Genomic DNA, 24981 nt, shown 5'->3' on the forward strand with positions numbered 1-24981 from the left:
GGAGGGAAGGAGGCTTGTGATGACGGAGTCAGGGAGGTGCAGGCGCCGGCCTGTTGTCTCACTCCGGTCCTCCCGGAGCGTGTGCCTCACAGGGTGTTGCTTTGCCCCCAGAGGGCCCTCTGTGTGATTCCGGCCCGGGCCACTCGGCAGGTGCTCACACCTGCTCCCACTGTGTCCAGGCTCATCTCCAAGTCACTGGTCCTGGCCCTCGTCCCATGGGCAGCAGGAGCACAGCCCTGCAGCAGCCTTGCAGGTGTGAGGGCCCTGGTGAATTTTGAGCTGGGGTGCTCGGGTGTTTGCCTCCCGCTGTGGAGTTGTAGGTCAGCTGGAAAAGCCTAGAACAGCTGCTCTGTCTTCCCCTCCCTTCCCCTCTGGTTGCTGCCAGGGGGACATGCGTTCTGCCCGGGGCTCAGAACCTTTGCACTGAGAAAGACAGTGAGAAGCCAGCAGGGAAAGCCCGGGAACCAGCTGCTGGGATCTGAATGCAGGGCACGGGCTGCAGCCTTGGCCCCCACCCAGGACCTTCCCTTGCCCGGGGACCGGCAGGTCCCAAGTTCCAGCCGTCCCATTCCTGCCAGTTGGAGCCTGGACCCCAGCCGTAAATTAGAGCCACCATGCGGGGTGGATTGTTCTCGGAACTCCTCGGCCTCGGCAGGCTGGCCGCCTTCCAGAAAGAGCCCTCTGGCTCTCTCTTCTTCCCTCTGGGCTCCTTCCCATCCGCCCTTCCCTGCCCCTCCCCCAGGCCCAGGCCACACAGGGAACAGAGCGGCCATTATTCTCTGTCCACGGTCAGGGCAGGCTTCTTTCTCCTTGCACGGTGCACGACGGACGCAAAGTCGGGCATCGGAGGCACACAGAGCCGGTCTGAGACGTCGCCCACAGAGGGTCCTTGTGTGACCCTGACACGGCGTGGAGGCGTGAGCGAGGCCCGCCTTGTCTCTTCCCCGACCTCTGGCACCTGGCGGGGTCCCCTAGAGCAGAGGACCGACCCCTGCTCCTCCACATACTACCGTGTGACTTGGGGAGTTATTTAACGTCAGCTCGGTGCCTCCGTTTCTGCTGTGTAAACTGGGGCCGGTAGTCGCACGTGAGGGCTGAGTGAGGAAATCCTGTGACCTGCCTCGCCCTATAGTCCCCCGAGGTTCTGCCCAGGGTCTGGGCATCATCTGGAAGAAATGAAGTTAGCACAGAGGTCAGGTTCTCCATCGTCAGCAGGGAGAAACAAAGCTCCTCCTCTCCCTGCCCACGACTAAAGTCAGATCAGTGGAAGGGGTGCACTTGGCCTTGGGGGCCTCTTCTGGGGGAGACCCTGCCCAACATCTTTGTCTCCGGAGGGCAAGGAGGAGCAGGGCAGCTGCTGTCTGCCACCCACACGATCACACTACAGGCTGTAGGATGGGCTCTGACGTTTCACTTCCGAGGTTTTGGTTTTCTTGTCACTTGGAACTTATTTTCCCACAGCAACAGCAGCATTGGTTCCTTTGCAAGACCTTGGTTCAGGACAGGCTACATGCTGAGCTCTAGGGGCAGGAAGGTTCTGGAAATGGTGTCCCAGGTAGATGCGCAGAACGTGGCCGTGGGGCTCCGCGTACTTCAGCACCGCATGCTGTTCGGGAGAGGCCCAAACCCATGGGGGCTGCCTGAAGCTGCTGGGGTGGGGGGCGCTCCGATGAAGGTGCAGGGGCGGTTCGTGGGATCCAAGGGCAGGGATACAGCTGGGCCTCAGGACGAGCTGGAACCAGGCTGGACAAGGGTCGGGATCCTAGGACAGGCTTTCGGCTTCTCTCTGTACCCCAGGCTCCATGGTTAACTACAGTCCCAGGAAAGAGAGTCTGATTGGCCTAAGAGGGGTTCAGTGACCACCCCCAACCAAAGGCAGCCAGGGGAGCAGGCTCACAGGGCTGCTGGGATCCCACATGCATACCCGGGGTTGATTCTGAGAGCTAGGGGGTGGGGGAGTTGGGCGGACCGTTCCAACCCTGCTCCTTCAGCTGTCCCCTCGGAAAGGCCATCCTGCGTCCCCATGGGGACTAGTTGCCACTGCCCGCCCCCCGCCCTGAAGCCAGGGGCTTCAGTGGGCTGAACAGTGGGTGCCGGGTGAGTAGGCTTCCGCCTTACCGCTCGTGAAGTATGTGAGCTCGTCACTGCAGCCCTCGTGTATGCTTCCCCGGTGAGCCTTGCTGGGGAGGGTGGAGAAAAGCAGGAAGCTTATGCTGTCAGCGAATGTATATTCTTGTTGGGGGACGATCACGTGTTCAACTATGAAGAAGTTAGGAAAGGGGGAGGGAGGCAGGGTTCTGGTGTCTCAGGTCAGATCCTTGGGAAGCAGGAAGCGCCCCTGTGAGGGAGGGAGAGCAGCAGGGCCGGGCCAGAAGGAGAAGCTGAGCAGCAAAGCAAATGCATGACAGGCCACGGGCCAGTGCTGGGGGGAACTGGGATTACCCTTTAGAGTCGCCCCATTTGAGGCAAGGGGTCCTGCCCTTTGGACCCCAGCATCGGCTAGTTATCGGACAAAGGCTGCACTTGGAGAGGGGGGTGTGACCTTGGGTGAGGGACTCCCTCTGGCCGAGGTCCGTGCCCAGAGCAGCACTCAGCTCAGGGCCCTCAGCCAGCAGCAATGCCCGGCCCGTGGGGGTGGGAGCCTCGGTCCTCGACCGAGCACCCACTGCAACGGGCTTTTCTCTGCCCTCTCCAGAGGGAGGACGGTGTGCTGCACGCACGGCATGGCCTGGCCTCTCCTGTGTGTCCCCAGACTGGATGGCGCTGGTGGGGAGGGTACATGTCTCCATGTTACACTCGGTTCACGTTCCAAATCCCCAGCTGTGGCCGCAGGCTCAAGGAGTGTTCGAATAAGAATCCCAGTGAGTTTGAGTCAGGTGGGTGCCCTGCCCACCCTCCCCCCGCAAGCTTGTTGAGGACCCGCACTCAGTACCAAGGACCTCCCAGAGCCAGTGGTCTCCCGAGGCTCAGGTGTTCGGAGTTAAGGCACTGACCTGGGAGTGATGTGAGGGTCTTGAAGAGGGGCCGCACGTTACCTTGTACAGCTGACGGTAGGCAGTGCTTCTGAGCTCCCTCTCTCCCCTACACCGGTTCCTGCCCTGGAGGGGCGTGGCTGTGACCACAGGGAGTGAGGGGCAGAGAGACCAAAACTCCCACACAGGGAGGTGGACAGAGTAGGAGGTTTCAAGTCACAAAGACCTGGGATTGAATCCTGGCTTTTCTGCTTCGTTGCTCTGTGACCCTGGGGAAGCTGCTTGACCTCTCTGAGCTTGGTTTCCTTATCTGTAGAGTAGCAATAATGACAATATCCTTCTACCGTGTGGATTTGTGAGGATTAAATGGGACTTATTTAATATGGCGTAATAAAGGTTTCTGCTATTACTCCATAGGAATGACCCAGCTAACCTGTTTTTTTTTCTCCTCCTAGCTGCTGACATGGCCTCCAGAAACTTCTTTGGGAGCCTTTGGTCTCCTGTGGGACCTCACATTGGATGGGCTGTTCCGTCAGTCTGGTCAGTACCTCGGGTGCAGGGCGGCAACTTGCCTGCTGGGTACCCAAGCTCGAGAGCCTACATAGTACTCAGCTCTCAGCCCCGCACCGCCCCAGCCCAGTGTGTGGGAGAGGTGCTAGTGGGGACGTTGCATCACCGGGACACGTCTTTGGCTCTGGCTCCTGCATTAGTAAAAAGCTGAGCCAACAGGCTCCCCAGCACCTTATCTGGCCTCAGATCCATGTCACGGGGGCCAAGTCCAGGCTAACTTCACAGACTTAGGATCCCAGAACAGTCTGGAAGGTGGGTTCTCTGGATTTACGAGGACAGCTTGCCTCCAACTTCTTCCTGAGAGCCCCAGTTTGCTTGGGTGGGTTCCAGGAACATCTGCATCAAATCAGGGAAGCTCTTTGGGTTGGAGTCACCAAAGGGGAGGGCCCTGAAGCTGTGCCCCTACCAGCAGCCCTCAGCTCCTAGGGCATCAGCGGAGCCCCTAAGTTTGGACTGGGCTGGAGTGAGAGCCTTGAGTCTGTACCTTGGTCCTGGCATGTAAGGGATACACCTAAGTTATTTTTATTTTTTTAGTTTAGTTACTTATTTTTGGCTGCATTGGGTCTTAGTTGCTGCATGCAGGCTTTCTCTAGTTGCGGTGAGCGGGGGCTACTGTTCGTTTCGGTGCACGGGCTTCTCATTGCGGTGGCTTCTCTTGTTGTGGAGCACGGGCTCTAGGCGCACGGGCTTCAATAGCTGTGGCTCGCGGGCTCTAGAGCGCAGGCTCAGTAGTTGTGGCGCACGGGCTTAGTTGCTCTGCGGCGTGTGGGATCTTCCCGGACCAGGGCTCGAACCCGCGTCCCCTGCATTGGCAGGCGGATTCTTAACCACTGCGCCACCAGGGAAGTACCTGAGTCATTTTTATCCTTTCAGATGATCAGAGTTCCACAGAAGCAATTAGTTTCCCCTTTTGTGGCTGTACCCTTCCAGGGCTGTCCTCATTTGGTGCCTGAACCTAGACACTTTGGCACCAAAAAATAATCATGTAACCGATTGAATGCTGCTGAGGGCAGACAGTGAGAGGGAGCCACAGGTTTCTAGACCGCGCCCTTGCCCACCAGCTGCAGTCTGCCCACCCTCCCGCTACAAAACGGAAGCACGTAGCTCTGAAGGCCAAGGTTATAGACCCATGATGCACCATTAACCGCCCCCCAAGAGCACCCCCGCCCCCCCGCCCCCCCCCCCGGCCACCGGCTACCAGCCCTTTGAATTTCTGCTTTTGTGCCTCCCCTCCTTCAGGCAGGCGTTGGCTGAGCTGGGGGCCATCTGTCACATTAGAGCATTCCAGACTCCTCCAGCTCCCTCCTCCCCCGCCCCTGCCCCTATGCCTGGGACCCTCTAACTGAGGTCCTCTGAATAGCGCCAGTCTCGGCCTCCTCTCCCTTTGCATAACCTCTGCCCCTGCAGCCTGGGCTGCCCTTTCGCGCCCCTGTGGCCGCCTCTGCGGCAGGCCTGCCCTTTGGGGAACAGAGGCCTCCCTTGTCCCACTCTTCTGCGCGAGGTGGTCTGTGTCTCCTCCCGCAGAGGCAGAGGGGACGTCCCACTCTTCTTTGCTTCTTGCCACATTGTCCCTGATTCGCCCTCCACTGGGAGGGGGTGGGGCCGGGAACGGGCCCTTGAGTTCAGCTCTGGTAGCTCATGGCACTGCAGAGCGGGTTTTCCCGGCATTAAGCAGGGGTGGGGGATGTCTCTTTCCCTCCCATTGGAATAGAGACTGGGCCACAGAATGCCGTGCCCAAGGTCAGGATCTTGATTGGTTTGGGCAAAGGCAAAGGCCTGGTTCGCAAAAGAAGGGAAAGCGGGGACTATTTGTACCCCCGTGTTCACAGCAGCATTACTCACAACCGCCAAATGACGGAAGGGACCCAAATCCCAATCGTCCACTGACGCCTGAATGGATAAGCAAAATGTGGTCTATACATGCAGTGGAGTACTATTCAGCCTTAAAAAGAAAGGAAATTCTGGGACTTCCCTCGTGGTCCAGTGGTTAAGACTTCACCTTCCAATGCAGTGGGTGTGGCTTCCATCCCTGGTCAGGGAACCAGTATCCCACATGCTTGGCAGACAAAAAACCAAAACATAAAACAGAAGCAACCTTGTAACAAATTCAATAAAACGTTTAAAAATGGTCCACGTCCAAAATAATCTTAAAAAAAAAAAAAAAAGGAAGGAAATTCTGTCACATGCTACAATGTGGATGAACCTTGAGGACATTATGCCAAGTGAAATAAGCCAGCCACAAAAGGATAAAGTAAACACTGTAGGATTTCTCTTATATGAAGTACCTAGAGTAGTGAAATTCATAGAGACAGAAAGTAGAATGGTGGTTGCCAGGGGCTAGGGGAGGGGGAATGGGAGGTTAGTTGTTCATGGGTACAGAGTTCCAGTTTGGGTTGATGAAGAAGTTCTGGAAATGGGTAGCGGTGATGGTGAACAGTGTGAATGTACCTAACACTGCTGAACTGTACACTTAAAAATGGTTAAGATGGCAACTTCTTTTTTCTTTTTTTTTTTTGCGGTACGCGGGCCTCTCACCGTCGCGGCCTCTCCCGTTGCGGAGCACAGGCTCCTGACGCGCAGGCGCAGCGGCCACGGCTCACGGGCCCAGCCGCTCCGCGGCACGTGGGATCCTCCCAGACCGGGGCACGAACCCGCGTCCCCCGCGTCGGCAGGCGGGCTCTCCACCACTGCGCCACCAGGGAAGCCCAAGATGGCAACTTTTACGTTATGTGTTTTTTACATAATTTTTAAAAAGTAAAGGCCAAGTCCAGAGTCAAGAGCCAGGTGCCAGGAGAGAATCTACCAAAAGCTGGAACTGGAAGTCAACTGCCAGTTCAGGGAGCATTTGTATGGTTACGTTAGATCCAGGATTGATGCAAAAGGAAGTCATGTTTCTCAGCTTTGTCAATGACTTGAGGGGCTCTGAGTGTCCTTGTCCTCTGTGGGGCACTGCCCTCTGGGGCAGAGCTGTGGGGCTTTGGATCTGTGATTGGTGTGTGAGTTTTCAAGTTGCCTGGCCTTTCTCTTGTGTAAAATGGGGGAGACTTGCAGGTGTGTAAATTTCCATCTTTTTCTGGCATATGTAGCTGACCAGAAGTTCTTCCCAGGTTATCCCGGGAAAGGTCTTACGCAATCGCCTTCATCACAGCATGCTTCCTAAGTAAGGAGAGAGCCCGGTGGGTCCGGGTCTCTGGCAGGGTCTGGGATCCAGGCTTCAGAGTTCACCGTCATGGGTGTGCTCCGGCGACTGGGGCTAAGGGCTGAGAGGCCAGCCTTCGCTGGAGGATTGGAGTAAGGTGGGAATTGTTTTCCTGGTTTAGGAAGATGGTTCCTGCCCTCAGGGGGCTGACAGGTGGGAGGGGATTAAGTGTCCAATTGCAGTAGGAGATAGAGAGGAGGCAGAGGCAGAACTGCGGAGAAACTACTTCTAGTTAGATGGGGGAGGCAGGAATCGGGAAGTGCTTTGTAGAAGAGGGAGCGGTTGATTCACCTCTCAAAAGATGTGTAGGGCAGGGATTGCAAACTCGGTTGCAGTGGGGACCTAGTGAGGCCGGTGACTGGAGAGCTCCTGGCCCGTCTAAAGAGGCTGGCTGGTTCCGTGTTGCCAGATCTGTCCATTTTCAAGAGACGCTGTGTTTTAGTTGGGATGTACTTGGACTCTAAGTAACAGATGTCCAATTAAGAACAGTTTATCATCTCACATGACAAGAAATCCAGAAGCAGGTTGTTCCATGGTATGTTCAACAGATTTGCATCACCAGGGCTCTGGCTTAGCTTCTGTCTCCCTTCCCACTACTCCCCCCTCAAGGCTGCAAAATGGCTTCTGTAGCTCCAAGCATCATCATGTTCTCACAAGACAGCAGTGTTTAAGGCAGAAAGGATAAGGGTGAGGGACAGGAGATCATTGCTTCTTATATTTTTTTCTCTCTTTTTATCAGGACATTCTCTCCATTTTGTTTCATTAGACAGAACTGGATCACAGGCTCTAGAAGACCCCTTCTAACTGCCGGTACCCTTTGAACACCGTGGCTTTGTCTAAAGAATTTTCAGCCTCATGAATCCTCTACCTCCAGGGTAGAATCCAGGAGACTCTTTTTTTCCAGGCTCCTTTCAAATATTTGAATTTTTAGTTTTGGAATTTCCATTTAGCCCTTTGTTGTTTTTTTTATAGTTTCTGTTTCTCTATCGGGATTTCTCATTTGTTCATTTAACATGAGCCATATTTTCATTTACCATCTTGAGCATAGTCATAATAGCTGCTTTAAATCTTTGTAATTCTAACATCTGGAGCATCTCATTCACTACATGGAAAATTAAGTATGAAAGGGAACATTTACTGAGAATGAGTCAAGAAATCATACCAAGTAAATACCAGGGCTCTTTGTCCTAGATCTCTTTAGGATGTTTTCCAGAACTGTTCATGTAGAATTGCCTGCTGATTGCAGCCTGGCTTCCCTACCTAACCTAGAACACTCGCAGGGCCGTGCAGGTGAGGTGTCCTGGAGCTTAAGCTTCATGAGCTTTAAGGTCAATTGGTTTTTGACATATCATAAAACTGTCTTCTGCTCAAACGGCCAGAGCCTGTTTCTGTTGCTGTGGCTCTCCACCATGGGATGACGTGGTTCCTCCACTGGGGTGGACCCACTTGCCCTGGGCAGACACCAGGACGAAACCAGCGTTCCCTTCCTAGGGAGGAAGGGGAGCATGGCTCCTGGATAGGCAGCCAGCAGAATCTGTTGTAGCCAGAAGACGGATGTTTGTGTGAAATCTCCTGTTGGTAACTAATTCTGTTAAAAAACAAACCCAAGAAAGCCCCCACTGTGAACCCATCTGCAGACTATTTGACTGTAGATAGAATATAGTTCTACTGGTTCGCAGCCCTGGGCATAGCCCTGGTTGTGGAGAGATTTGGGGGAAGCCAGGAGCAGCGAGAGTGGGGCTCCCTTTAAGGGGCCGAGTAGGAGATAAGACTGGACGTTTCAGGCCAGGTCTTGGAGGACAGGGGGTGCCATTAGAGGTGTAGTGAGGCTTCATTAATATTTGGCAAGACCAGGACAGACTGTTGTTGTCATTGTTGTTATTTAGATATAATTCATGTACCATATAATTCACCCTTTTAAAGTGTACGACTCACAGAGCTGTTCAACCATCACCACTATCTAATTCTGGAACATTTTCATCACCCCCCCAAAAGAAACCTCAGACCTCAGCAGTCACTGCCCACTCCCCACTCCTCCCAGCCCCTGGCAACCTCTAATTTACCACCTTCTGTCTCAGTGGACTTGCTTATTCTGGACGTTTCATGTAAATGGACTGAGACAATATGTGACCTTTGGTGCCTGCTTCTTTTACTTAGCATCACGTTTTCAAGGTTCATGTATGTCGTAGCATTCCTTTTTACGGCCGAATAATATTGCATTTTATGGCTCTACCATGTTATATCCATTCATCAGTTGATGGACACTTGGGTCGTTGCCACTTTCTGGCCCTTGTGAGTAACACCGCTGTGACCATTCGCACACAAGTGTTCATGGGGACATACGTTTTTAGTTCTCACTGGCATACGCTTAGGAGTGGAATTGCTGGGTAATACGGTGGCTCTATGTTTAACCTTTTGAAGGACTGCCAAACTATTTCCTGAAGTGGCTGCGTCATTTTACATTCCCACCAGCCATGTCTGAGGGTTCCAATTTCTCCACATCCTTGCCAACATCTGTTATTGTCCATCTCTTGATAATAGTCATACTAGTGGGTGTGAAGTGCTATCTCCTTGTGGGTTTGGGTTTGCATTTCTCTAATGACTAAGCATGTTGCGCACTTGTTCCTGTACTTGTTGGCCATTTGTATATCTTCTTTGAGGAAGTATCTAGTCAAATGCTTTGCTCTTTTTTGATTGGATTGTTTGTATTTTTTTTGTTGAGCTGCAGTTCTTTATACACTCTGGATATTAGACCCTTACCAGATGTGTGGTTTGCAAATGTTTTCTCCCATTTTGTGGGTCACCTTTAGATTCTCTTGACGGTGGCCTTTGATGCACAGAAGTTTTTAATTTTCATGAAGTCTAATTTAGCTGTTTTTTTCTATTGTTGCCTATGCTTCGATGTCAAACAAGACACCACTGCTTAGTCCAAGGTCATGAAGATGTTCCCTTATGTTTGTTTGTTTGTTTGTTTAATTTAGTTTATTTATTTATTTATTTTTGGCTGTGTTGGGTCTTTGTTGCTGCCGCGGGCTTTCTCTAGTTGCGGCGAGCGGAGGCTACTCCTCGTTGCGGTGCGCATGCTTCTCATTGCGGTGGCTTCTCTTGCTGCGGAGCACGGGCTCTAGGCATGCGGGCTTCAGTAGCTGTGGCTCACGGGCTCTAGGGCGCAGGCTCAGTAGTTGTGGCGCACGGGCTTAGTTGCTCCATGGCATGTGGGATCTTCCTGGACCAGGGCTTCAACCCGTGTCCCTTGCATTGGCAGGTGGATTCTTTACCACTGCACCACCAGGGAAGTCCCTCCCTTATGTTTTATTCTGGAAATTCTATAGTTTTAGCATTTCCATTTAGGTCTTTGATCCACTTTGAGTTGATTTTTGTATATGGTGCGAGATAGGGGTACAGCTTCAGTCTTTTGCATGTGGACATCCACTTGTCCCAGGACCATTTGTTGAAAGACTATTTTTTCCCACAGTGAGTTATCTTGGCACCCTTGTTGAAAATCAGTTGACCATGGATGTATGAGTTTATTTCTGGACTCTCAGTTCTATTCCATTGAGATATATGTGTGTGCATGTGCTTGTGTGTGTGTGTGTGTGTGTGTGTGTGTGTGTACACACACACATATTTGTCCTTATGCCAGTACTGCAAATTCTTGATTATGGTAGCTTGTAGTAAGTTTTGAAATTGGGAAGTGTGAGTTCTCCAACTTTGCTCTTTTCAAAATTGTTTTGGCTATCCTGGGTCTCTTGTATTTCCATATTAATTTTAGGATTGCCTTATTAGTCTCTGCAAAAATGACAGCTGGGCTTTCGATAGTGATTGTGTTGAATCTGTAAGTGACTTTGAGTGTTACTGCCATCTTAATAATATTGAGTCTTCTAATCCATGAGCAGGAGATATCTGTCCATTTATTTAGATCTTCTTTAATTTCTTTCAAGAATGTTTTGTAGTTTTCAGTGTACAAGTCTTACACTTCTTTTGTTAAATTTATTCCTAAATATTTTATTCTTTTTGATATTATCCTAAGTGGAATTCTTTTCTTCGTTTTCTTTTCAGATCATTCCTTGCTAGTGTGTAGGCATACAACAGATTTTTGTGTATTGACCTTGTATCCTGCAACCTTGCTGAACTCGTTTATTAGCTCTAATAGTTTTTTTTTTTTTTTTCATGGCAGAGTTTGCTTTTGAAAGCAAACATATTCTTGTGCAACTAATTGCTTGTGAGAAATGACCTCATGTTTCTCTGACAAACATGTTTTGGCTGTGCTAGTGTAGGACTGGCCAGTAACCCAGTGCCAATCATACTGACTAGGCAGCAGTGCCTGGAGAAGAGCAGCTCCGTCAGTGAGATCGAAACACTTTGGAAGACAAGTAAAACAGGTGTAGCTCCTTTCCCGCTAGTTTCCAAGACGATGTTGTTCCTTCTGACCTACTCATTCCATTCCCTGCCAGCTTCTATGATAGTTGTGTGGGAAGGGGAGAATATAACAGAATAAAAGATCCTGGCCAGTACATTCTTTGGATGTTTTTTAAGTGGGCGAGAAATTTAGCTCTCAGAACAAATTCGTTTTGTTTTCGTGAGCAGTGTCTTTGGACACTTTGTCCTTCCTCACTTGGTCACCATGCTTTTCCCTTTGTCCCCAGAGCTCCAGGGTCGTAATTTCTCTTGGGCGAGCCCCGTTTTGCGGGTGGCTTTCCTTTCTGTCATTGCTTGCTTGCATCCTCTCTCCTCCTCCTTCTCAACCTTCCTTCCTCCCTCCCTCCCAGATAATATCTATAAGATAGCTTCTTGTAAAAAGAATAACACAAACCAAAAGATGACCAATAAACTCACTAGCCAATGGAACCTGGTTTTATTTTTTTCAAAAGTGCCCTACGTACCAAGTGCTGCAAATTCAAATACAAGAGAAAGGTGCAAAGTGAAAAGCAAATGCCTCCCCCCCTGCCCACTCCCCACGGCCCCTTCCTCTCCCCAGGTGCTCGTTATTAACAGTTTCTTGTGATGATTTCCAGGAACAGAATTAATGCACAATCCACATAATATATATGTTTTCAGATATACAGGTTGTATTTACACCATCTGTCTTGCGTCATTTCAGTATTCATCTGAAATTGCCTCCAGTGGAGAGTTTCTCTTCTGAGTTTCCCAGCTCTCTCCCTGGGTGTCAGGAGAGGCCACAGCCCACATAGCACAAGTTGGACAGGGTTTTCTCCAGAGTCGGGGGGTCCTGGAGGTAGATGAGCCCCCAGGGTGTAAAAAGAAAACATTAACACTTAACATTTACATTTTAACTCATCTTTTTAAAAAAACAGTTTTGTTGAGGCATAATTGACATACATTAACCTATACACATTTAACGTGTACAACTTTTACACAAAACCCATAAAACTGTCACCACAATAAAAAAATAATATCCGTTGTCCCCTGCCCTCCAAGTTTTCTTGTGCCTCTGTAATTAATTCATCTCTCTCCCCTTTTGTCTCTAGGAAACCACCGATCTACTTTTTGTCACTCCAGATTAGTTTGCATTTTCTGTAATTTTATATAAATGGAACCATGCAGTAGGTACTCTTTTTTATGGGGGGGGTAGTCTGGCTTCTTTCAATTACTTTGAAATTCACACGTGCTATTGTGTGTATCAGTAGTTTATGGCTTTCAATAGCCGGGTGGTATTCTGTTGCGGGGCAGTACCACAGTTTGTTTATCCAGTCACTTCTTGGTGGATATTTAGCTTGTTTTCAGTTTGGGGGCTATTAAAATAAAGCTGCTATAAACATTGTTATGCAAGTCTTTGTGGGGAGGTCCCTTAGGGTAAACATCTACAGGTGGATAGGCTGGGTCATACGATAAATGTGTGTTTAAGTTGTTAAGACATTGCCAAACTGTTTTTCTCTGAGTGGTCATACCATCTCCACCAGCAGAGTGGGGGAGTTCCAGTTGCTCCACATCTTCCCTATCACTTGGTATAGTCAGTCTTTTTAAGAAGTATGTAGCGGTAGCTCATTGTGTTTTAATTTGCATTTCCCTAAAACCTGATGATCTTTGCATAGGCTTATTTGCCATCTGTATATCTTCTTTTTTTTTTAAATATAAATTTGTGTTATTTATTTATTTATTTTTGGCTGCACTGGGTCTTTGTTGCTGGGCGTGGGCTTTAGTTGCAGCTAGTGGGGGCTACATTTTGTTGCGGTGCACGGGCTTCTCATTGCAGTGGCTTCTCTTGTTGCGGAGCACGGGCTCTAGGCACGCGGGCTCAGTAGTTGTGGCATGCAGGCTTCAGCAGCTGTGGCTCGCAGGGCCTAGAGCGCAGGCTCAGCAGTTGTGGTGCACAAGCTCAGTTGCTCCGCGGCACGTGGGATCCTCTCAGACCAGGGCTCGAACCCATGTCCCCTGCATCGGCAGGTGGATTCTTAACCACTGCGCCAGCAGGGAAGCCCCGTATAGTTTGTGCTTTTAACATCATATTTAAGAAATATTTGTGAAATGTGTGTTACTGAGATCTTTTCCTATTTTCTTCTAAAAGTTTTATAATTTGGTTTTATAATTTATAATTAAAATAAGTTTTATAACTTAAAATTAGCCTTTCATTTAGGTCAGTGATCCATTTCCAGTTAATTATGTTTATGGTGTAATTTAAGGTTAATTTTTTTACATATGGCTATCCAATTGTTCCAGCACCATTTGCTGAAAAGATTATCCTTTCTGAATTGAATTACCTTGGCACCTTTATCAGAAGTCAGTTGATCATGTGTGTGTGGGTCTGTTTCTGAACTCTATTCTGTTTCATTGATTTTTATGTCTTGATTACTGTAGCTTTATAAGTGTTGAAATCAGATAGTTTGAATTCTTCAACTTTGTTCTTTTCCCAACTTGTTTTGGTTCTTCTAGGTCCTTTGCATCCTCATATAAATTTTAGAATGAGCTTGTCATTTTCTATAAAAACAAAACAAAAAGAATACCGCTGCAATCTTTATTGGGATTGCACTGAATCTATAGACCAATTTGGGGGAAATTGACAGTATTAAGTCCTCCAATCCATGAACATGGGATATCCTTCCATTTATTTGAATCTTCTTTGGTTTCTTTCAACACTACAGTATACAAGTCTTACAATTCTTCTGCTAAATTTATTCCTAAATATTGTATTTTTGATGATATTGTAAATGGAATTGTTTTCTTAATTTCATTTTCCAATTATTCATTTCTAGTGTATTGATATATACACTTGATTTTTGCAGATTGGCCTTGTATCCTACAATCTTAATAAACCTGTACCTTGCTAAGAATTTTTATCAGGAATGTATATTGGATTTTGAGATGATTATATGGTTTTTCTTCTTTACTTTCTTACATTGACTGATTTTCGAATGTTTATTCCTTCATTCTTGCATTCTGGAATAAATCCTATTTGGTCATGATATATTAATTTTTTATGTATTGTTGGATTCAACTTGGTAAATTTTTGCTGAGAACTCTTACATTTATGTGCATGAAGGATATTCCTCTGTACTTTTCTCTTTCTGGTTCTGGTATCAGAGTAATGCTGGTTTCACAGAATATGTTAAGAAGTAATCCCTCCTTCTCAATTTTCTGGAAGAGTTTGTATAAAACTGGTATTATTTCTTCCTTAAATGTTTGGTAAAATTAGCCAGTGAAGCCATCTGAGCTTTGTTTCATTGTGGGAAGATTTTAAACTACAAATCTGATTTTTAAAAATATGTATATGGTTATTTATGATATCTGTTTCTTCTTAAGTAAACTTTGTTAGTTTGTGTCCATTCATCTTAATTGTCAAATTTATTGATATAGACTTTTTCATAATATTCTCTTATTATCTTTTTAAAAATTTATTTATTTATATTTTATTTTTGGCTGCATTAGGTACATGGGCTTCAGTAGTTGTGGCTCGTGGGCTCAGTTGCTCCAAGACATGTGTGATCTTCCTGGACCAGGGCTTGAACCTGTGTCCTCTGCACTGGCAGACAGATTCTTAACCACTGAGCCACTAGGGAAGTCCTTATTATCCTTTTTATGTCTGTTGAATCAGTGATGATGGTCTTTTTCTCATTCTGATATTGGTAATTTGTGTTTCTCTCTACTTCCTGATCAGTCAGGTCACAGGTTTATCAACTTTGTTGATCTTCTCAAAGAACTAGGTTTTGGTTTCATTTATTTTCCTTACAGTTTTTTGTTTCTATTTCACTGATTTCTGCTCTTACCTTTATTTCCTTTCTTCTGCTTGTTTTGGGTTTGATTTGCTTCCCTCCCCCCTGCCCCCCGCCCAAGTTTCTTAAGGTGGAAACTTAGATCACTGTAGCTCATGTTAAGTTCTCCTTTTAATATGTTATATCACATACATAACATATTAGTATCACTGTGCAATTACATAGCTTATAAATGTGTATTTGTTGGAGGTATAACTTAAAAAATTTTAATGACAGATATGTACCATCAAAAAAGTTTGAAGAGCAGCAGACCTAAATGAGAAGGAAATCCAAAAAAGAGTGGATATATGTATACGTAGAGCTGATTCACTTTGCTGTACAGTATAAACTAACACAGTATTGTAAAGCAACTATACTCCAGTTAAAAAAAACAAAAAGTTTGGAGACCAGCAAAAGCATTCTTTGATTGGAGCTCTGGGCAGACTCATTATTGGAAATTTTGAGCAGCGACATACCATGGGAACACAGGGATGCATGACTGGTGATCACGTGTAGGATGGGGTGGATGGAGTGGAGTCAGGGTGTCCGACAGTCACTCCCTTGGCAAAACCCTGCAGCAGCGTTGGAGTGGCATCAGGACACAGGTGGAACTGGGCAGTCAGACGCCCAGTTCTCACCTGAGGGGCCAGCACTGAGCGCCAAGGATTGTTTTCAGAGTTAGCAGCAATTATGTACGTGAAACACCTGGTGTACAGGGGACACTCAACATGATAGCCGTTATCAAAACAAAAATGTACTTCTTTATAAATCGGACATCATTAGATAAACTGCAGGAACTAAGCAGCACAAATGTTCTAAATACTGTCTGTACCTCTTCTTAATCTTTGTAGTTCTGTTTTGGCCTTTTATCTCTCAGCCTATCCTCAGCTGGTTGGTTTTTGTTTTTCTTTTTGTTTCCTCGCATGGTTTTCAAGCAGTCAAAAACCCCTCAGTCCATAAGATCCGGTTGATGCTTTCTACTCTTCGCGGTACGGGGACTTGTCCTCCCTTCACCTGATCTGTCTCCCATGGTGGGCGGGGCAGTCTCCAGCTGGAGTGGCAGGAAGCAATCCATCCAGAACCCCTGGAGCCTCCTGGACTGGAGGCCCAGCCGGTGGACAGTGGCCCCTCAGGCCTCCACACAGCCCTGTTATTCGTGGATCACACGCATGCAAGGAGCACTTACGTGCCAGGCCCAGGGCCCACTCTGTGTTCATGTGTGGGTGCCCCTCACTTCTGAACTTCACAGGGCAGGTGCCTCTATCCCCAGGCCCCAAGAGTCAGGCCGGGATCCAGGTCTGCCGCCCCAGCACCCTGGTGCTGCGAGAGTGTTGCGCAGACCCACATGGGCAGGAAGACACGTTGAGGACCACCCGGGAGATCCCCACCCGGCACCAGCTCCCTCGGAACTGTGAACCATCGTTGGCTCAGCACAGCCCCTCCAGAGCCCTCAACTGGAACAGGACAATAACAGTAATTCAGCTTCATAATTGATCCTCATTTTTGAAACATGTTATTGTCTGTGGTGATGATAAAAGTAGTTTCATTAAGGATAATAGCTAACATTTCTAGAGAGCTCATGCCAGGCACTGAGCCCAGGGCTTTGCCAGTCTCATTCAGTCACCACAACCATCCAACAAGTAGATACTATTATTTTCCCATTTTACAGATAATTAGGGGGCTGGAAAGCCTGAGCTTCATACTCTCTGTATGGAGTGCACAGTTTCCTATGTGGTCAGCCTGACCCCCTAGTCCAGCTCATTTTATCTTTTTCTCTGTCTTGCTCTCTGTGCTCCAGCCTCAACGACCTTCTTTCCCCCACCCCCGATCTGTCCTCCTGCTGCAGGGCCTTTGCATGTGCCGGTTTCTCCACCCAGGATCTCTCTTCCCTCCTCCCAGCAGCTCCCTGGCTTTTGCCTTCTTCACTCCACCTCTTCCTTGGGCTCACGTGGCCTCTCCAGCATTGTCTCCCGAGGCAGGTCTGCACTGCCCCCCCTCCCGCCCTCCTCTACTCCCACAATTCCTTTCCCACTCTTTGTGGCTCTGGTTATAGCTGATGTGTGGATTCTTTGATTCATAGTGTCTCTCCCGATGGGCTGTGAGCCCCAGAGCTCAGGGACCATGTCTTTGCTCGTTTTTGTTTTAGCCTTCACTTGCGTTCCTGACAGCTCCATGAGACGTCAGCACCTCTCCCCACCAGGCCCTCTGAAACCCTGTGGTCAGTCAGCTGGGGAGCTGCCTGTCTGCTCCTCCCAGGTCAGGACACGGGGTCCACGGGCCCCGTGGGGACCAGCATGCGTGCTTTACCCCGGCTCAGTGGGCATCTCCCTGCTCCCTGGACCTTCGACTCTGACCCACCACCTGTACAGCCGGGTCACAGGGTGCTGCTCCGTGAGCTGCTGGGCTCAGGTAGCTTTGCTCTCCCAGAACACAGGTAGAATAGTACCTGGCACGGGATTTTTTTCAGCTCCCAGGTGGTCGTGACGTGCAGCCAGGCTGTGAAAGGCTGGGAGCAAGGCTGGGAGCCCTGGGAGTGAGTGATGGGGAACTGGGGCTGCCTTCCTTTCATTCCTCCCTCTCCCCCGCCCGCATTATCAGCCAGAGCAAGTGAGGATGGGCCGCAGGGTGCGGCTCTGGTGTGAGGGCCATGGCTTTCCTTAGCTCAGTGGTTTCCGAACTTGGCTGGTATTAGAATCACTTGGGAATTCTTAAAAATTCCAGAACCCAAGCCACACCCACGCTAATTAAACCACAGTCACTGGGGTGGGGGGGGGTGGGGGTGGACACAGGTGGCAGCAATTTTTGAAGCTGCTCCCTAAGTGATTCCAAACTGTGCAGACAAGTCTGAGAACCACTGCATTCGGTTCTTAGCTGGGCCCCTGATCCAGAACATACAGCAGACACCACCTTTCCGTAGACTGCCTGCTGCCCAAGGTGCTGTGTGTGGATACCTTTTCTTCTGTTGTTGGTGGTGGTGGTTTTTGGGTGTTTTTTTTTTTTTTTTTTTTTTGGCTGCATTGGGTCTTCGTTGCTGTGCACGGGCTTTCTCTAGTTGTGGTGAGCGGGGTCTACTGTTCGTTGTGGTGTGCGAGCTTCTGATTGCGGTGGCTTCTCTTGTTGCAGAGCACGGGCTCTAGGCGCGCAGGCTCAGTAGTTGTGGTTCACGGGCTCTAGAGCGCAGACTCAGTACTTGTGGTGCACGGGGTTAGTTGCTCCACGGCATGTGGGATCTTCCCAGACCAGGGCTTGAACCCGTGTCCCCTGCATTGGCAGGAGGATTCTTAACCACTGCGCCACCAGCAAAGTTCCTGGTGTCTTCTGTTTCATTTTATTCCAGAGGTCAGGACCATTCCCCAAACTACAGGTTCATAAATCCAAAGAGAGAGAGAACCGGTGGGCCATGCATTCAGGGACGTTACCGGGACGTCTTTGGTTGAGTCTGAATCAGTCTCAAATTCTTGCTTTTGAAACTTGAGAGGGTAGTTTGCTGCTGCCTTCCTGAGTCACACTGAAGGGGCCTTGCATCCTTAAAAACAACTCAGGAGTGTGTACTAAAGTAGCAAAGTGAGGAAGTAGCTGCCTGGAGGTGAGACATAATAGCTGGGCCTCTAGCAGCCACCCTGGGCTGCCAGGTGGTCTTGAGAAGGAGAGGCATCTGCTGAGAACGGTGGAGCAGAAACGTCACCCGGGGTCCCACAGATCAGTCAGGTCCCCACTGTGTGTCCGCCCACTCCAGGCTGCTTTTTCATCAGAGAGAAATAAAACTCTAGCTTATTAAGCCCAGGTGGGTTTCTTGTTTTGTTTTGGGGCTTTTTGTTATTTGCAGCTGAATCTAATTCTAGCAGATACCATGGGTTCAGTGGTTTGGCTCAATGCAGGTCTGTCCTACACACAGGGCCTGGAATGCTCAAGGGTGTTAGGTGACACAGGGCAGTGGTGTGAGTTACGGAGGGCAGGGGAGAGGAGAGGTGGCCTGGGGACGGCATCACCTGCCCCGCACACACCCTCAGCTCGTGGATCAGCGGACCAGGGGCTGACAGAGCCTGAGTGTGTGTGTGTGTGTGTGTGTGTGTGTGTGTGTGTGTGTGTGTGTGTGTGTGAATGGGTGGTGTGTGCACGCGTCTGTGTGTTGGGGCGTGTTGGTACGTGTGTGGGGATATGTGTGAGTAGCGTGGTGTGTGGTGAGCGGGGTGTGTGGAGGGGGGTGGGTGCCCGCTGCGTTACATACAGCGAGGTAGGCAGGGAGGCTGTAGGGCCCCGTGGGGAGGGCCTGAGCTCCGGGGCGATGGCAAGAAAAGGGAAAACAAGGGGCCAGCAGGGTGGGTTGCCCAGCAGAGAAGGAACAAGAAGGAGATTAGGAAGAAAGCGGGCAGCACAGGACTGGAGGGGGAGCCAGGGGGCGTGAGAGGCCAGAGCAGCAGCGAGTGGGTCTGGGTCGGGGCGGTGCTCTGTGGGGAAGCCGTGAGGGGCTCTGTCCCGTGCTCACTCTGTAGTTGGGGCAGTGAAATGTGCGTGTTCTTGAAATGTGGGCTGGGTAGGATTTTGTGTTTCTACTGCACACTCGGATCATCCCTCTGATAACGTCTCCCTCGCCCTTTGTCCTAGCCCCGCAGACGCAGACGGGTGGGTGTGTGGGCGGGGCGCCGGGCCCCTCCCCTCCCCTCCCCTCCCCGGCCTCTCTGGCCCTGTCCCCGTCCCCTCCCGCCGTCCCCCACCCCTGGGCCTGGCACCAGCTCCAACACGCCGGGCTCCTGGCTGGACCCAGGTCTCTGCAGGGCTCTTCTGCGGCCCGTAGCATCGCCCTGCATCACCCTGACCCCTTTCCTTACCCGCCACTTACACACCCGGGCACGGTATGTTTATTTTTCGTGAGCGTTGTCTGTTTCCCCAGGAAACCTTCAGCTCCGTGACCCCAGAACTTTAATCGCCTGCTGTTCACTTGCTGTTTGTTGACTGAATAACCATTTTAAATGACTAGGGCTAGAGCTGATTGACTAAAGCCCGTGATGTGGAACAAGTTTACATTTAAATACAAGAGTGCTGAGGGGAGTTAAGTAATCAGAGTTGGGAGGATAAGAAACCATACGATTTTAAGCCTCCCCTAAATGTTACGAGCCCCACCCACACTCGGGTGTGTGATGGGTCGGTAGCTTGCGTTCCTTTGGGAACCAGCACTTCCCCCCCCCGCCGCCCCCCCCCCCCCCCGTCACAGCTGACGGGGACTCCGCCTGCTGTGGCACTAAGGGGTCTCAGATGGTGTCAGGGAATCAGGACCCAGTCAGATGGCACCTGCAACACCCAGAATGCTCCTTAGCAGCTCGATTTGGGGGCGGGGAGGGGGAGGACAAGGACAGATGTCTGAAGACCCCGCTCCCCTAAGGCCCAGGATGGGACCCGGTGGGTGTGAAGAAGGGGTGAGGAGGCCCGGGCAGGGGGGCTGGCACGGCCAGCGCTGAGGAGGGTTCTCAGGATGTGCACGGTTTTCCCGTTCGGTGGAAATGGTGTCAGGAGAGTGGGTTACGTGGAGTAAAGCTGCTTTGGAGTCGCGGATGGAAAAGTCACTTTTATTTCCGACCTGATGCCTTTCTTCCCCTGACTTCCCCCGAAGCCTCAGTTCCATCCCAGGAGAGCTTTCGGACTCACAGTCAATAAACGGAGCCCAGATGCGCGGGGCCGTTGGCGCTGGCATTGGACCCGGCCCAGCGCCCCGGCGCTCCCCCGGGGGATCACCTCAGATGGCCGTGCTGTGGGCGTAGAGGAGCTGAGTTCGCGAGACTTTTCTTCTGTGTCAGCTCTCCAGAAAACCCTCCTTCGGGGCAAACCGTGCTCGGGAAAAGCTGGGCGCGTGGCCTACTTACGGGCAGCGTTAATTACGGGCTCTCGGGTGCCTGTCCTCACTTAACCAACTTCCCGGGCTGTCGGATGGGGACTGATTTACCCCGAGGTGACCCAGACCCCTTTCTCTGACCGCTCCTGACACCTCAGCCCGGGGGGGAGCGGGCGTGTGCAGTAATCACTGGGGAGGTGCAGGGAGAGGGCCCGAGGCCAGGCTGGGCCTCTGGCCGGCAGGGTCCGCGCTGCTGCTGTCGCGGGGCTTCAGAGACACCTGCGGGGGCCCGCCGCGCGGAGCCGGGTCCAAGGCTGCGGACAGGATGTCGCCGCCCAGCTGGGCCCCTGGGGGCCTTGCCCTCGGTTGATTTTCTTGCCACACCGTCTTCCCCTCCCTGGCAAGGTCACCGGCTGCCCACACCGTGCCCCGTGGCTCAGGCTCAGGGCAACAGCCCTCTCTCATTGTGTTTTGCAGCTTTCATTCTTCCCAGCTCATTTGTGTAGCGGGCGAGGGGTAGCATTACCTTTCTCGGACTTGTTAAGCTGCCCAAGAGGAAAAAATTAAACAAACAAGAAGGTTTTTCCTCCTCCCAGAGTCTCATTACTAGTTGGGTGAGCTTCGACCCGTATACGTTTCCAGAGAGAGACACTCGATGCCGACCGGCCGAAGGCTCGTCCCTGGACGGGACTCAGACCCTCCGCCGGCCGTTCCACCGTCTGCTGGCTCTGCGGCCACACGGGACCGTTGCCGAGACATCTCAGCTTGTTTAGGATGCCCTGTTTCTTGCCTTGGGCCGCTGGATGTGCCCTGCTCTTTCACGCTCTTTGTCATTTCTGTCCCTTTGCCGGGCGCGTGCTTCCCCACCTGCCATTCTGCCCCCCCAGCCCCCAGTTAATTTCCTCTCCCCTGAGTAGGCGCCACACCTTTCACCGGCTTAGATTTTTGTGGGAACACACTCTCTTGTATTTGTCTCTCTGCCTGGCTCCTCTCCCTCCTAGACTTGAGCTCCCTGAGGTCAGGGGCTCTACTGGGTCACCTTTTTGTCTTAGGTGGCATGGTGGGGCCCATCGAGGGGGGCCCTCAGGAGGGAAGGTTCAAGCCTGAGCTGCTCATGCGCTCCTGGCCCAGTTTCCACACTCTTGATTCCCACAACTCACCTGCTGTCAGATCCCTCATTTGCATTCTCAGCACTGCCAGCTTGTGACTTTTTTCCAGTTTCCCTCTTAGTCATGTACTGCTTGGTCAGGTTTGTGTAGGATGCTCTCCATTCATGCATTCATTCATTCCTCATCCATCCATCCATCCATCCATCAGCTCCCTCCACGCACTGGCCACTCCTCTAGGCTCTGGGTGTGCAGGGGTGAACAGCACAGACCTGGTCCCTGTCCTTGTGGAATTTACATTCTAATGGAGAAAGACAAACAAGAAGCAATCAAATCAGTACATAAGGTGATGTGGAGGAGGGAGAGGGTGGAGACGTGGGCTCTGCCTCTTGACGAGGCTGTGGACGCCGCAGTGCAGGAGAGCGTGTGGAGTCGGATACAGAGGTGCAGCTGTCTCTGGGAAATATGCTCCACCGCGTTGCCTGTTATTTCTCTATGCTCCCGGTTCAGAAAATATCCATAAATAGCCTGACAGGAGAAAAGGCCCTCAGTCTGTAAGGTTTTTTCCCTTTTGTTGATGTGGTCAGATTATCGTTCATGTCTTGTTAAGAGAGAATGTCCTCGAAGCTCGAGCTTGCTGAGAAGATGCATCCCGGGCTGCAAGGAGGGCCCCTGGCAGGGACGGTGGACCTGGGAGTGCCCAGACATTGCCGCCAAGGCGCTGCTGAGTCCGCAGTAGGTGCAGAGCTGGCCTCAGCCCTTGGTGGCAGAGAGCCCAGGGCCACGGAGCCTGGTGTCTCCTGAGTCTTGCTGTCTTGAGGCCTCCGGTTCAGGGCTTGGCATCTGGCTCAGCTCGGGGCAGCTCAGTGCCCCAACGGCTGCCTGGTGGAGATGGTCAGTGTGCCGTCCTCCCCGGTCCCTTGCACGTCAAGGTGGCCATAGCTTGAAGACGGGAAAATGAATGTCCAGGTTCCCAAAGCGCCAGCAAGTATCTGAAACCACTGGTGGCTTCACCGCTCCAGGTAACACCCGTGCTGCCCGAGGATGGGGCTACCAGCCCCCGCTTGTGGGCACAGTGTGGCCTGTCCTGCTGTGCCCGCCCTAACCCCCCGCCCTTCCTTGGCCTGACAGATGCGGACACGAGCTTGTGGTGCCCCTCACTGCAAGAGGTCACGGCCGCGTTCCACAGCCTGGGTACCCACAGCCCTGCTTTGCAGCCCCCGGGGCCCCTCCAGCACGATGGAAGGTGAGTACCTCCCCCTCCTCCGTGTCCTTCCTCACGCGGTCCACAGCCACTGAACGCAGTTCAAGCCCATCTAATTGTGTACATTGAATGTCTGTAGTACCAGTTACACCTCAGGAAAAATGTAAAAACCAAAGCAAAACAAAATATTACCCCACAAATAGATTCTTCTAAACATACATTCATGCTAGGAAACACTAAAGTATTTCCTTTTCCGTAAATGTAATACGCCTGGCCGTTCATTGTACAAAGCTCCATTTTCATTATTGGTGGTATCCAGCCTTGGCTCAGTAAGCATTTTACAAGTTAGAGAAAGGAAAGATTTCCTCTGATGATTATTTTAAATTATGTGCTTTTTTTTTTTTTTTGGCCATGCTGCACGGCTTGTGGGATTTCAGTTCCCCGACCAGGGATTGAACCCGGGCCACCGCAGTGAAAGCCCAGAATCCTAACCACTAGGCCACCAGGAAACTCCCAAATTATGTGCATTTGTTGAGGTTAAGAAAAAAGTTACCAAGCTCAGGCTCTAGCCCAAACGCTGAAGCACGGAGTCTGAGGGAATCACAGCACACAGGTACCCCTGAGTGTAGTTTTGTACCACGAACGAACGGCGTGTGACACAGCCTCGAGGCGACAGCAAGAGCCAGGCACGGCTGAGTCTTGCTGCTCTGACTGGCACTTGTTCCCGCCCCTTCCTGACTCAGATCTCGCCGCCCCTCCTCTCCGAAGACGTGTCCCAACCTCTCTGGTCTGTCTCCAAGCCCCTCCTTGGCACATTACCTAATATCAACTCATGGCCAGCAAGGCACAATTTTACGTGTAATTTCCACAGTGCTACACTTTGTGTCGTGGGTACCCCCTTTGTGCCCTGGGCAGCGATGCTCACTTGTCCCCACCCTCTAGGGACAGAGCCGTACGATACATAGACGACTCGTGTTGGGTGGTTGGGTTGTAAAGGTGTCAGTTACGGCACATCCAAACTCTCTGTTGAGAGTTCTTTGAGCAGTTGGTTGGAGAACCCCAGACAGGCTGCTCCGTGGGAGCCCCCTCCCTCCTGCTGACAAGCCCTCAGGGCACCGTGGTGGGCAGATGTTTCTCTAGGGGAAGGCCAAAGCTTTCTTAAGAACCTGTTCCACAGCTGTGTTCGGTAATTGTCTGCCAAACCAAACCAGACCAAACCCCACTTGCTCTGCTGTAAATACCCTGCCCGTGTGCCAGCCTGCCATGCGCGATGGGGAGCAGGGGATGGAGCTTCGCCCGCTCGCCTGCTGCCACCCCCTGCTGTGTGGCCCAGTTCCTAACAGGCCCCGGACCTGTACCGGCCCGGGGGGTTGGGGACCCCTGCTCTGGAGTATTCAGGGAACACCAAGAACATTCTGGTATCTCTTCCACCAAGGGTGTGGCGTCCTTCACGGTTACATGGGCCACAAGAGAATCTTCAGGGCAGGCAGTCTTCTCTCTATCGTCCTCCTCGGAGGCGCATCCCGTGTCAGTTGGTTCCACGTCAGGTGCTTCTCTGTTGACCTCTAGGATGTCGCCATCTAGGGCTCCACTGGCCGAACAGATGCCCCGGGGCTCCTCTGGGGTACCCACAAGGCTTGCAGTGGCCAAGACTGGAAATGAGGGCACGAGTGGGCGCACGGCTCGGCTTGGCTGTCTTGCCCGTTGCTGTGAGAAAGACAGGTCTTTCAGCAGTTGCTCCTAATCTCAGATTTCCTTAGAACTCATCACCGTCTCATTGAATGCTTCAAGATTTCCTTCCAGAAGGAAACAGCCCTGCTGCTGCTGCTGGACCATGCACATCGTCTGATGTCTGCCTTGTTGCAAATAGAGTAGCCCTCTGCCCAGTGATAAGGC

At 51.0% G+C, this 24981-nt stretch overlaps 1 protein-coding gene across 1 annotated transcript in view; it reads left to right on the plus strand.

The window, feature by feature from the left end:
* FAM178B (family with sequence similarity 178 member B) overlaps positions 1-24981 on the plus strand; it is an 89086-nt gene that overhangs the window by 20776 nt on the left and 43329 nt on the right. The window contains 2 exon segments of the mRNA XM_059079646.2: positions 3428-3512; positions 23013-23131. Of these exon segments, the coding sequence (XP_058935629.1) occupies positions 3428-3512; positions 23013-23131 (204 nt within the window).

The sequence above is a fragment of the Kogia breviceps genome, chromosome 11 (genome assembly GCF_026419965.1).
Source record: "Kogia breviceps isolate mKogBre1 chromosome 11, mKogBre1 haplotype 1, whole genome shotgun sequence".
Lineage (NCBI taxonomy): Eukaryota > Metazoa > Chordata > Mammalia > Artiodactyla > Physeteridae > Kogia > Kogia breviceps.